Source organism: Maniola jurtina, chromosome 11 (genome assembly GCF_905333055.1).
Source record: "Maniola jurtina chromosome 11, ilManJurt1.1, whole genome shotgun sequence".
Classification (NCBI taxonomy): domain Eukaryota; kingdom Metazoa; phylum Arthropoda; class Insecta; order Lepidoptera; family Nymphalidae; genus Maniola; species Maniola jurtina.
In genome coordinates, this window is record NC_060039.1 from 1,765,799 (window position 1) to 1,780,318 (window position 14,520).

The window sequence follows — 14,520 nt, forward strand, 5'->3', positions numbered from 1 at the left end:
CAATTCAAAATCATATTTTCGAAAAATGTACTCCATTGTTTTTGTATGAAGTGTGATTAACATCATCACTCTAACGTTGGAAGTCTACAGCTGGACCCAATGAGTCCCAACATTATCCTGAAGGTGATAGCAGACAGACAAGACAGCGCTCTCAAAGCGCACTGGATGTCTGCATTAGCTAATAAGTATATTAATTATATTAACTAACATAGAATAAGTTTCTTACTAATATACATTACATTATAATTTAGTTACTAACATAGGTTAAGATGTTTACTAACATAATATTGTGGGCCTTTGTTGCTTGAATAAATAAAGATATTATTATTTATTCGTGTCTCTAAACTTTCACACATTTCCTGTTATCTTCTTTATAGTATGTAGGGTCGTCTGGTCAAATTTCGTCAGCGCATATTAGTAAATTGCGATTGTTAAACGACGTTGTATCAAGTCAGTAACTGGATACCCATCCAGTTACAAAAAAACTAAATTAGAATCTGTTCATTTGTTTAGGAGCTACGACGCCACAGACAGATACGCACGTCAAACTTATAACACTCCTTTTTTTGGGTCGGGGGTTAAAAAGCAGAACTGCAGAAGTAACAAGTGTAAATTAAAAATTTATAACACCCCCGACAAGTGAAGGTTACAGTAACTAGAAAAACAGCTGATAACTTTCAAACGGCTGAACCGATTTTCTTGGATGATAGCTAAGAACACTCTCGACCAAGCCACCTTTTAAACAAAAAAAAACTAAATTAAAATCGGTTCATTCGTTTAGGCGCTACGATGCCACAGACAGATACACAGATACACACGTCAAACTTATAACACCCCTCTTTTTGGGTCGGGGGTTAAAAACTTTTAGTATTTATACTAAGTGTTCTATAAAGTTATGGACTAAGTATGTGTGGATGCGAGTATAATGTTGTTTTATCTTTACAGCTATTACTTCCACTCAAGTTGAACACTATAGGACAGTAATGAATTTAAAACTTAATAAATATGTTGTAACTGTATGTTTGGTTCAAAATAAATAGTTGTTAAATCGAAACCGGCTAATAAACTATACCTGCGCCGTATCACCGGCCAGTGCGTTGTGTTTCACTAATATTTATACAACTAGACTTTCTAGACAGGCTTTATATTACACCGTAGCGTAAAAGCTAAAGCATAAATTTTAAAAGATACCTATTACTATCTAGAATCTAGCTGATACTCGAAACGTCATCCGCGTGGATTTAGGTTTTCAAAAATGTCGAGAAAACTGTTTCATTTTCCGGAATAAAAAGTCTAGATCACTCTCTAAATCCATGCAAAAAATCTTGCTGATCAGTTGCTTCGTCATTAACTTGCATTGAGATTTCTTGTGCTAGTTCCACTCGCACAAGAAAACCTGAGATTTTTTTTCATTACTTGATAGTCTCGTGCTAGACGTCAATCATCACACTAATCACACTAATATTATAAAGGCGAAAGTTTGTATGTGTGTGTGTGTGTATGTTTGTTACTCCTTCACGCAAAAACCACTGGACGGATTTGGCTGAAATTCAGAATGTAGATCACACTAATATTATAAAGGCGAAAGTTTGTATGTGTGTGTGTGTGTGTGTGTGTGTGTGTGTGTGTGTGTGTGTGTGTGTGTGTGTGTGTGTGTGTGTGTGTGTGTGTGCGTATGTGTGTGTGTATGTTTGTCACTCCTTCACGAAAAAACTACTGGACGGATTTGGCTGAAATTCGGAATGGAGATAGATAATATCCTGGATTAGCACATAGGCTACTTTTTATCCCGGAAAACCAAAGAGTTCCCATGGGATTTCGAAAAACCTAAATCCACGCGGACGAAGTCGCGGGCGTCAGCTAGTAGATAATATCCTGGATTAGCACATAGGATACTTTTTATGCCGGAAAATCAAAGAGTTCCCACGGGATTTTGAAAAACCTAAATCCACGCGGACGAAGTCGCGGGCGTCCAAGCAATGATGAGGTATAGGTTGGAGCTCGCTTACCTAGATGATGCCTATTCACTCTTGCCTCGAAGGTATTTAGATTATACATGGCAGGAAACACGGACATTCCACGTCTTGTGCGGTGCGTATCAGAAACTTTGAGCAAAAAGGGGTGGTTCGTGGGTGGTTCTGTCATCAATGAGCATTAACGTTTTGTATGAGTAGAGTGTTACACTACGGTGTAAGAGAGGCCAGTTTTCCACTCGAGCACGTTTATTCTGTACTGTGCAGCAAGTGCGAGCGCCGTAAACCACTGAATTGCGAACGACGTTGTACCACCACTTGTCCATGGGAAATCCTCCAGTACTATTGTTGGTAACGCTCTGTAATGGCAGGAAACCACAACTATCTTAGGGGGGTTGTATCAGAAACCTTAAGCAAAACGTTCGTACGAGACTGTTACACTACGGTGTAAGAGAGGCCAGTTTTCCACTCGAGCACGTTTATTCTGTACTGTGTAGCGAGCGCGGGCGCAGTAAATCACTGAATTGCGAGCCCGCGCCGTTATACGACCACTTGTCCATGGGAAATCCTCGAGTACTATTGTTGATAGCGCTCGAGATTTGCAGTTCGCTTTGCGTGCATCGGTGTAAAGGCTTTGATGGTGTTTTGTTCTAGGATTTTAGTACGTTCCGCCAATTGGTATTAATGTAAGCCATCTCGATTAACATTTTAAGGCCGGAAAAGGCGCAAAAACCGCTAGACTGTGTGTAACGTCAGCAGCAAAATTCATCTGCATCAGGCACAATGAAAAAATCTGATTACAGAATTAAATGTAGACAACGCTGGCGTACCTATCCTATGCTTTCGCTTTCCTAGATAGCGGCTGATCTTGGTGACGTCTCTTGCATTAAAAAAAAAAATAGTAAAGTGTGTGAGTACCTACGTATAATGTCGGGTTCCGTATTGCTATGCCAGTTGCTTAAACAAGACAAGATTATAATTATCGACTTCCCTAGCACATAGGTGAGCGCTGCGATTTTAAAGTGGAAGGTCCCGGGTTCGATTCCTGGCAGGATTTTTTCATTTTGAAATTGCTTCTAGTCTGGTTGGTGGGTACTCGTAGCTACAGCCGTGGCTAGTTACCACCCTATCTTCAAAGCTGTGCCGCCAAGCGGTTTAGCGTTCCGGTACGATGCCGTGTAGAAACGGATAAGGAATATGGGTTTAATAATACTGGTATACGCTTCCAAAGTTAGTCCGCTTCCATCTTAGACTGCATCATCACTTACCACCAGATGAGATCGGAGGCAAGGGTTAACTTGTGATGGATTTAAAAAAATACCATACCGTACAGGCGGCCATATTAATTAATTCCGTATGGCAGTCATGGCAATTCACTGGCGCGCAGGCGCAACACAATACATTGTATGTAATTGGCGAGCAATATCAGTAATTTGATCTCAATTAATCCAATACTACATTATATGTTAATACGCGCGGAATCTTCGTGAAGCGATCGCCGTTCCACGAAAGGGAAGGAACTTGATTTAAAAACTGGCCAAGTGCGAGTCAGACTCACACGCGAAGGGTCCGTACCGTTGTACAAGATACAACATATAACACTACAACAACCTACTTTAAAAAAACATTAATTGCATGTCGGACATTCATGTCGGACATTTTGAAATTTGTCATCTTAGTTTTTTATTATTTGCTGTTTTTTGAGAAATAGAAATATAGGTATGTACTGTGAAAATTTCAACTCTCTACAGCTCTCTACCTATTACAGTTCATGAGATATAGCGCGCTGACAGGCACATGGACGGTCAGACGGACCTACAGCGGATTAGTAATAGGGGTCCCGTCCCTTTGGGCACGGAACCCTACAACACGATGGTTATATTATTAAATGGGCGTTTCTCTACGTTTTGATTCACTTTTAGTTTTGTACGATTTTCTTTTTAACTGACGAATATAAAATCCATACTAATATTATAAATGCGAAAGTGTGTCTGTCTGTCTGTCCGTCTGTCTATCTGTCTGTCTGTCTGTCTGTCTGCTACCTTTTCAATGCCCAACATTTTAACCGATTCTGACGTTTGGTACAGAGTTAGCTTATATCCCTGGACGGACATAGGCCCAGAAAATCAAAGAGTTCCCACGGTGTTCCTAAAGACCCATCCTCTTAACCTATTTATAAGTTTAGTGCCGAGGTAGCTTGCGTCCATGTAATTGACATAGGCAACTTTTTATCCCGGAAAATCCCGGAAAAACAGTTCCCACGGGATCTTTAAAAACCTAAATCCACGCGGACGAAGTCGCGGGCATCCTATAGTAATAAATACTATGGAAAAATTCTGGTCTGATGGGAGGCTCGGCTGTAACTAGTTCCTGTAGCCATCCTATCGGCAAAGCCGTGCCGCCAAGTGATTTAACGTACCGGTACGATGCTATGTAGAAACCGATTAGGGGTATGGATTTAATGAAACTGCCATACCCCTTCAAAGTTAGCCCGCTTCCATCCTAGATTGCATTATCACTTACCATCAGGTGAGATCGCAGTCAAGGGCTAACTTGTATTAAAATAAAATAAAAACTGGTCAAGTGTGAATCGGGCCTCGCTCTTATAAGGTTCCGAACATAAATATTATGAAAAATATTATATTTTGTGTGTATGAAATACGAGTACTTTCCAAGCTAGAACATCGCAATAAACCGTGAAAGATAATCCCAAAAAATGTTCAATGTTTTGGTCATAGCTTACGAACTATTTTCAGTAACTCGTTATTTTCAGTATTTGTTGTTTAAATGTCGGAAAAATACCCGAGTACGGAACCCTCGGTGCGCGAGGCTGACTCGCACTTGGCCGGTTTTTTTAATATCTGATGATCCACTGATATTCGCCCTTTAATATTATACCGCAAGGATCATATACGGCCTCATTATAAATTGAAAGTATTTTCATCACCTGATAAAATCGACACCAAACGGAAGGAGCTCCGAGCATACAAATACCATAATTTCAATATATTTATAGCCTTTTTCGCGGCGATTACAATACAAAGTTATTCCCGTATTAGAAAGTATAAAGAGTCATAGGACGCAGGATGGGAGGTGGTAGCATGTAAAGACGAAGCTGCTCATCACATGGTCGTGATCCCACTCTCAGACAATGGCCGATTTTGTATTTTCCGCATAGATATGAGATTTTGGTGTGTGGTGCAAATTGAAAGAGGAATTTTGCGACAATTTTTGATGGCTTTCTTCATAACAGGGCTCTCTCCGTCACTCATTTCATACAATCGTAGTTCCAATTTCATTTGAATATTAAGCAACCAAAGTCCATGAAATTTTGCAGACATATTCTAGAAACTAATATCTGTGTCTGTGGTGTTTTAAATTTTTCTTAAAATATGTAGTTTTAAAATTACAGGGGCTCAAAGATTTCTATGAAAATTTTTAAGACCGCATAACTTTGAAACCGATAATTTTAACAGAAATCTGGAAAACCACAGACATAGATATTAGTTTCTAGAATATGTCTGAAAAATTTCATGGACTTTGGTTGCTCAATATTCAAATAAAATTGGAACTACGATTGTATGAAACGAGTGACGGAGAGAGCCCTGTTTATCATTATCATCAACCTCTCGTCACACCGCTGCTCGCCAGTCATGTGCACTTACTCGCACTCACTTCTTGTAGCACAAGTTTACGATTATAAAAATTACTTTGAAAACCCAAAAAATTATAACCCTAAAACCCAATGCAAATTCTAGTATTATGTGTGTAAAAGTCAACTATACATAAGACCCAAATATTTCAAAATATTTTTAATTAGGTAATTTTTTCTTTAATCAACCAATTTCTGCAAAAAACTCCTTTAATCCACCAAGATAAACGAAATTCTTTAATTTTAAGATGTAAGAAATTGTCTGTGTCTCTCTTGTAAAAGATTTTAGCCGGATATTGCAGATTTTAACTCGCCAAAGTTTGCTCTTTACAACGTTATATAAAAGATTTCAATAAATTTGTTAAAACAAAATGAAGCTATAAGGTAACTCGATTCCGGTAGTCGCCGCGTTCTAACATTAATATTTACTTTGTCTCCTAAGTGATTTTCTTTGTATGTAATCCCAAACGCCCCCTATGTTTGCTTATGGCTTTCTATTATGCTATTTAGAGAATGTTTTAGAGATGCATTGTGTGTCTAAATCTCTGGCTTAATAATTGTATCTTATTTCATCATTCATCTGTGTATCGCGTTTCGTCATTTAACAGTCATTTTATGATGTGAGATTTTCGATTGATTTTCATGACTTTTAACTATAACAATTTGTATATAAGATACTTTAAAAACCATCTTTGAAGTTGAATAATAAGCCATACCAAGTCATAATTAAGAAAATAATAAATCACGAGTGGCAGTCAATTTATCCTTTACCATAGCTTTCAAATTTTTATTTTCTAATAGTACACAAATTATTGTTTGATTATTCCGGCTCAGTACTAAGCAAGAGTCTCCTTTCAGAATGAGAAGGTTTTGGTTATAGTCTACCAAACTGGCCAAGTGTGGAATAGCAGATTTTACACACTTTGAGAACATGAAACACTCTTAGCCATGATGGTGGCAGGTTCCTCACAGTGATGTTGTTAAAGCAAGTAATATTTAATTATTTGAAACACACATAACTCCAAAATGTTAGAGATGCATTCCCGAGATCGAAGCTCTGACCTCCCAAATAGAAGGCGGACGTTTTAACCACTAGTCTAGGCTCTTGTGCCTCCAATGATATTAATTATCAATTACGTTAATTACCTATGTGGTATTAATTTAAATTATGAAAAAAAAATCTTACCTCCAGCAGTAGCTTTGAGACTCCCAACAATAGTTCCGCTTCTCACGTCTTCACGCACACGAAAGTTATATCTCGGCTTGTCGAACAATGCGGAGCCGACGCCAGCAGCTATCACGTTCACATGGACCACAGCCCCTTGAGCCGCGGCCAGACCCCCGCCATCCGTCGCTGATACTTCCAAATCAAACCTCCCACTCGCCTGTATCAACGAGGGCTTAGTAACAAATATCTCTCCAGTACTTCTGTCTATTCGAAACACGTCATTGTCATTCCCGTTGATAATCCTGTAAGTGACCGTTCCGAATCGCCCAGAATCTTCATCGCTAGCTGACACAGCCACTATGGGTTCGTTGCTCGATATCCTCCCCTCCTTCAGAGAAACATTGTAATCTCTCACGGTGAAGACCGGCACGTTGTCGTTTATATCGAGGAGCTGGATCTTCACCATTGCGGTCGTGGACAGGCCCCCTGCGAATAAATAAATAATTGGTCCCTTGATTGTCTGTGTATTGTTGTAATACTATGTTTAATTGACAGGCGGTTGATTTATGCGGATGTCAACGCGTTTTCGTTACATGTTTGCGATAATAAAATGATGTTCGCCTTATAGCCTCTACTGGCCTCTGCAGGCTACACATTTAGCTGACTTCGTTCCCAACTCACGTTCCGACCTCGTTAGTAATAAATAATTAAGAAGGCAGCTAGAGGATTCGCTTGAGCCAACAGAATTTTCAACAAGAAGCGTGGTCATTTAAATTCCATTTTAGAAGAAACAAGACATACATAAGAGAAGTACAAATAAAACTACTAAAATTGTGTCCAAAGTTCGCGATTTCGATCAAAATGGTAGAATTTAAACACAAATTCTGTTGTACACAATCTCTAAAACATATCTATGCTCTAAAGTAAAATTCTAAAATCACTCCTTTGATCTAATAATTTGATTGTGAACAAGAAAATCACTTATAGATTTAGATGTGTTAATTTCGATTAGTGTAGAGACTGTGGAAGTACAACAGATTTAATCACAATGTCATTGTTCCTGATAATATCGAATGAATTTAGTTAAAGTTGGAACATAAGTCGGGATCGGAAATCAGTTAAGTGTGTAGAGCCTTAAAGTCTGAAGGTTTTTAATTGTAGTGCAAATAACTTAAAACAAAACACGGCAATACATCGTATTGGTACACGACACTGGAATGCTATTTCGCCGATTAAATGTTATTGATTAAGAGGCTAGAATATGACTTTAAGACTCCAGTTAAGAACAGGTTGTGAATAAACTACGAGATACCAGATAACAATATAAAACCCTCAAAAGCCTAACGGTAGAAGTGCGCAATGAATTCCGGAAGGTCGTGGGTTCAAAACCGTATTCCTAGTAGACGCTTTATCTAAAAGCGCTAAGTTGCAAGATAAGATAACCATATACTGTTACCAGGCGTATGCGCAATTATATTCTAATACTGTAATAGATTTTACTGCTTAGCTGAAATTACACATCGCAAATTGCACGTGTCTGTTGCTCATATAGTTGGCACGTCTTTTATTTAGTTTCTCGAAGTCATATCATCATCATCAATCCATCCAAATAAATAATTACGTTGCTCCGCCGTGATTGAAGGACAAACCAATAGACCAACAAACAAACACATTCACATTTGTAATATGGGTAGAGATGCGCACAATTTACAAGAGATAGCACGAGGAACGCGCGAATATCTTGAGGTCTATGGTGGTCTGATTCTAGGCACTTCGTAATAAGCCACAGAATACTGTGATGTTGACGAAGACTGAGGCAACGATTGCATGCTCGGACTAGGCATTGGTCTAAGACTGCCTGTTAGCCCATTTGTGATGAAAGGAAGGGTTCAGAACTTTGAGGATTTCGATCTAGATAGATAGATAGATAGATAGAGATAAATGTTTTCAAGCTGAGCATAGGTGTTCTCTCAGAACGAGAAGGGTTTAGAGTTTAGACTTTCACCATTCTATTCATAATCGTACCGCCAAAGTCTACTTACACCCGTGCGTAGTATAAATTCCACAGACACGTATTTAGTGATTTGGCTTCTGGTTTTTAATTTGAATCGAACGATATGAAATGCCACTCTAATTTTAATATGGGTACCTTCAATTAAATAGGCATCTTCTAGACAAGCGCGCTCCATCTTAGGCTTCATCACCACTTGCCAGGAAATCTGATTGCAGCAAAGCACTAGGCTATAGATTAAAAAAAACCAGCCAAATGCTAGTCAGACTCGCGCACTGAGAGTTCCGTGCTCGGGTACTTTTTCCAACATTTTGCACGATAAATCAAAAACTATTATATACATAAAAATAAATAAAAATCTGTTTTAGGATTATGTTAAAACCCTTTCATATGATACCCCACATGGTATAGTTATCTTATTATGAAAATTGAAACAAATTTAATTATTTTTTTAATGATGTAACCACAAATTCGCGGTTTTCGGATTTTTCCTTTACTTGTGCTATAAGACCTACCTACCTGATAAATTTCATTATTCTAGGTCAACGGGAAGTACCCTATAGGTTTCTTGACAGACACGACGGACGGACGGACAGACAGACAGACAGACAGACTATAAGGATCCGTTTTTTCTTTTGAGGTACGGCACCCTAAAAACTATAGTCCACCATGCTAGCAAAGTGCAGATTGGCAGACTTCACACACCTTTGAGAACTTACGCAATCATGGTCTGCATATTATTCTAATATGACGAACTACTTACCAGTTTTTAGTCGAAGCGATTGTCATCTGACCTCCCACGTTTTATGATCCACACCGAGTCAAATATCAACCAGTAGCACATAAATTACAATAATTATGAAACTGGGCTATGAATTTTATCATTTGAGACAGTGAAAGATGTCTAAATTATTTTTTATTACTGAAATTTACGAAACCGTAGCTTATCGGTCAGAGCGTCGGGCGCGAACCCAGAAGACGCAGGTTCTACTCCTGGCGGTTCCGCAATTTTTGATAATGTATTTAAAAAAACCGGCCAAGCACGCACCCAAACTTCCAAAAGTTTGGGTTGCGTGCCCAGGATCGAACCTTCAGACCCCCAGAATAGCAGGTCGATGACTTAATCACTAGGTTATAATGGCTAATAAAATTTCATAATTCTCCACCTCCGATTGATTTAACAGAATCCAAAATAATTTAACTAAACGAACTTCGTGAAACTTTATTCCCTCTTCCCGCCAAAGCTCTACTCATCAGTAATAATGAGTCTACCACTGGTTCAGGGACCATTACAGAAAAAAACTACTAAAATTCTTTAATTTAAGGCCCATTTAACACAAGCCTCCAAATATTTCCCAACCGCGCGCATGCATACATCTCCATTTTGACGCCCAAAAAAGTTAATAAATCTCTCTTTTAAACAAACTCGTCAGTTTCACTATTGGATGCCGAAATTACTACCGAAATTTCCCCCCTAAAATTCGCAAAGTCGCCGGCAAGGAATAAAAACTTTAAATAAGGCTCGGACTGCATAGGGTCCGATTGAAATCCGGTTAGTACCGTACCGTCGCGTTGTAGCCAATATTAGTCGTGTCGATTATCTATTTAAAAAAACTATATTTTTAAAGTTTTAGTTAGTGACAAATTATGATTTCTATTATTTTTTATTTTTATTATTATTAGTTATTTTTTTCTCGATGACAAGTCGACGATGCAGTCGAGGAGGGAAGCTAACTTCAAAAAGGCGTTGCAGTTCTTTAAAGCATGAATGGAGTAGAAGACCGATTAAAAACCCAAAGAGTTCAAGTTTAAATGATTTGAACCATTAAAATAAATGACTAGAATTGTTAACGTACCCACTTTCAACATTTACACTTTATTTTCGAGGAAATGACAATGTTAATCACGGGAAAATACATCAAGTCTTTTCATGGTAAATCAAGTGGGCACGTCTTACAACACCTCAATTATTTTGCTGTTGTGTGTCATAAGTTTGGTTTGTAAACTGGAGTAAGCGTGGCTTATGGCGCTGCAGTTCGAAAAATACAAAAATCTACACTCACGAAATACTAGGTCGTATGGAACCGGACCGGAATGCAACCGGACCCTATGTAAGCAAAGCCTAAAGTAATAGTTCGGTGTTCTCGCTCCATAAATCAGGGGTGGGACAAGAGGCCGACACTTTTGGAATTTATTCCATTGCCATTTATTCTTCGGCCATTTCGCCGGTGCTTTATTTCAAGCTGTACTTATATGTATATGCATAGCTATATCCACTGTCACAGGCAAACTTATTGCTTCCAATTGATAATGAATGGGAGGACACAAAAAATATACAGAGGGGCATTCATTGTTTCCCTCTTTAATGCTATGAGTAATACGATACACTTGACATCGGGTGTGTAGCTTTTGAAGATTTACTCTCAAGTTTAATTCAATCAATAACACTGTGGGATTGTGCTACGTGATATTGGTGAAGTAAATTGAAAAGCTGGCGAACAAAATTGTGTAATTAAAATTCTGTTTTAAACAGATACTTATTATTGCTTAATCTGAAGGTTTGGGCTTAATAAATACAAATCTGAACTCTTTTCTAAGGAAAACGGCTTATAACTTTAATGAAATTAAGTCCAAAATATGTGATTTCGATCAAAACGTTACAATTACAGTAAAGTTTCAACAGCTTTCTTTAAGTTCTTGCTCCTCCTGTAAAACTTTACATCGTGTAATTACACCATTTTGTTTGCCAGTTTCTCAATTGCAATCGGGGGAAGAAACTCAAAATCATAAACCCCACAATATGAAGACTGTAGAATAGTAAATAAAGTTTTAGATACGAGTAGATTATGAAAACAGGCCTACTATCAGTTGATAACAAAGTTAACATGGTAACAGTATTGGTTTCAATAATTTTAATTAGCTATTCTACTTTTCCGAATTCCTAGATAATCCCATCAGTAAATTTAAGGCACATTAATTTACATCAGGATTACCTTTTCGTGGTCATACTAAGTCATAATTCTTTTAGAGTTTAGGAGAGGTCATTAAGTATCAAATAGCAATAGGCAAAAGAAGACCATTCTTGTACCATTATAAACATTTTTTTTTTTTAATAATTGAAGAGTCTAATTTAGATAATAAGTATTTAAATAAACAAGTGTGAACTAAAAATTTATAACACCCCCGACAAGTGAAGGTTACAGTAACTAGAGAAGAGCTGATAACTTTCAAACGGCTAACCCGATTTTCTTGGATTATAGCCAAGAACACTTTCGATCAAGCCACCTTTCAAACAAAAAAAAACTAAATTAAAATCGATTCATTAGTTTAGGAGCTACGATGCCACAGACAGATACACACATACACACGTCAAACTTATAACACCCCTCTTTTTGGGTGGGTTAAAAAAAGATTTCAAGTAGAACATAAACCAATTACCTCTATCAGTAGCAATAACAGGAAACTCGAAGTCACTATTGGTCTCATGGTCCAAAGGCGCGGAGACACATAGTTCCCCGGAATCTGGCTTCACGGAGAACTGAGGCCGAGCCAAACCATCACCCAGGGTATAGTTGACTATCGCATTCACGCCGCAGTCAGGGTCTATTGCTGACATCTGGAAAGAGAGAGAAAAGAGAATTAGACCTTGGAGGATGAACCTTCTTATGGCAATCTATAAAATAGCACTATTATAATTGCGATTGTCTAGAAATTCAAATTTTATTTGATTTTTGCTATTTGTAAACTAATACGACTAAGTAGGCTTATGACATTCTAGTTGCGACAATGGCAGTATTATTTCTACGTGTTTATATAAAAATCTTTACTTGATAAAGTCCAGTTTAAATAATTAGCTCTAGTATCGACTAATTTGTGAGTTACAGTCGATACTAGAGCTAATTTCTTAAACTGGACTCTTTCAAGTAAAGATTTTTACACATACATACATTTGTTAAGCTTTTGCGGATTAAAAATGTGTAACAATTTAGCATAGTTTTTGAAAAACAATAAAACTAATGATTCAAAGTGTTTATAAGTTAAAGAACCGAAATAATAATATTTAATCCCTATAAATAAATAGTCAACAAATATAATAAGCTTTTGCGGATTAAAAATGTGACTGCAGCGTGTAATATATGTGGAGACCGTAATTCTATTACAAATTGGAAATAATAATCATAGTAACAGTAATTCGTTGCACAGCTCGATAAATGAAATATGATAATAATACTATCATAATATTAAACTCTATTGTACAACGTGCAACATTTAACAATATTTCGACGCAATTTCCTGCCGTATTTTAATTCTCGTAGTTTTTATTATCGTTCGCACATGTAAGGCTGTGTGGTTAGTCGATACGCGAGCCTATCACTTTCGGATTTCCTTTGCAAATACACAAATAATTGTCTAAGCCCCGTCCTCTAGATAAGAATCGTAATTAATAAAGGTTTATTTAATTCTGCGAAATTGGCTTCCTGTGTGGTCTGGGCTTAAGGCTCGAGAAGACGTTTAAAGAATGTTTTATCCTCTGATAAATTGATAGGTTTAAATGGTCGGGCTGTTATGCCTATTAGTTGTTATTGGACGTATTTAGCTGTACTGATAACTGCTCTACCCTTTGTAAGACGGAAGCGGTGTTCTTTGTTGTTTTTGGCCTGTGATTTGAGTAATGTCTTAAGTGGGCTCTACACTCGCGGCGCGAACGGTCGCGAAAGCCCGCGACAACTGCGAATCACGAATATGATGTTGTTCACGCCTTCGCGTTCGTGCTTCGCACCTTTCCCCGATTAGTGTCGGTTTTTGGTCCGCGACAAAGGGTTTGCGGCGCGAACGTGAACGCATCACGAACAAGACTTGCGAGTGTGGAGGGACACAGTTCACGCGTGGATCGCGGCATACATTCACGGCGTGAAATAACGGCACGACTTCACGTGCGAGTGTAGAGCCGGCTTTACAAGATTCATTTACGGCATTGAACTAAATAAGTTCCTTGATTAGTAACTTCAATTCTTAGTGCAGGTCTTAGTTAAAGGCAAAAATTGCGTAGGTATTAAAGCGACACATTTTCTGTCAGATTTAGTAGTTAAGTGACATAATAACGTAAAACTTACTGAAAAATCCTGTAAAGGATTATTTAATGGCTGAGTTTTTATGGACTCTGCCTATAGCGCGTAAGTATGGAACCCTCGTAGTTTTAGTTTTAAAACATAGTTAATTATTGTAGGTATCAACATTATCTTCAATAGCATCATTAAGTTACAAATTCAACAATTAACAATCAAAAATACACTGCAATGGTAACGATTTGAAACAAATCTTTTGCGTTTGACTTTTATCTTGTCACACACGTGGCATAGGTACTGGTGCTGTATCTAAGGTCCAAGCAGAACACTATAATATTATTTTTTGGGTTTCTTTCGTAGTATCAATTCAGTTTTCAACGCTGATGCAATGCGTAGGAGTCTAATAAACTACAGCAGCTATAAATAACCTTTTGATCCAAAATCTTGATATTTCCAAATGTATTTCGATTGCATCGAAAATAAAGCAATTTGACACTGAAGGTGTTAAGTGGCCGCAAAAACGAGGACCACGCTACATTGTCGATAATTAGCCTGAAATCATCTTTTTCTCTTTATCGCGCTATACCATACCACTGGCGACAAAGTAATTTGTATCTGTCACGTGAGATACAGAGAAATTTCACCCCTGA

At 37.8% G+C, this 14,520-nt stretch overlaps 1 protein-coding gene across 1 annotated transcript in view; it reads right to left on the reverse strand.

The window, feature by feature from the left end:
- LOC123869774 (protein dachsous) overlaps positions 1-14,520 on the reverse strand; it is a 371,978-nt gene that overhangs the window by 26,742 nt on the left and 330,716 nt on the right. The window contains exons 2-3 of the mRNA XM_045912790.1: positions 12,243-12,420; positions 6,812-7,279 (exon numbers count right to left, since the gene is read on the reverse strand). Of these exons, the coding sequence (XP_045768746.1) occupies positions 6,812-7,279; positions 12,243-12,420 (646 nt within the window). The remainder of the gene's footprint in view (positions 1-6,811; positions 7,280-12,242; positions 12,421-14,520) is intronic.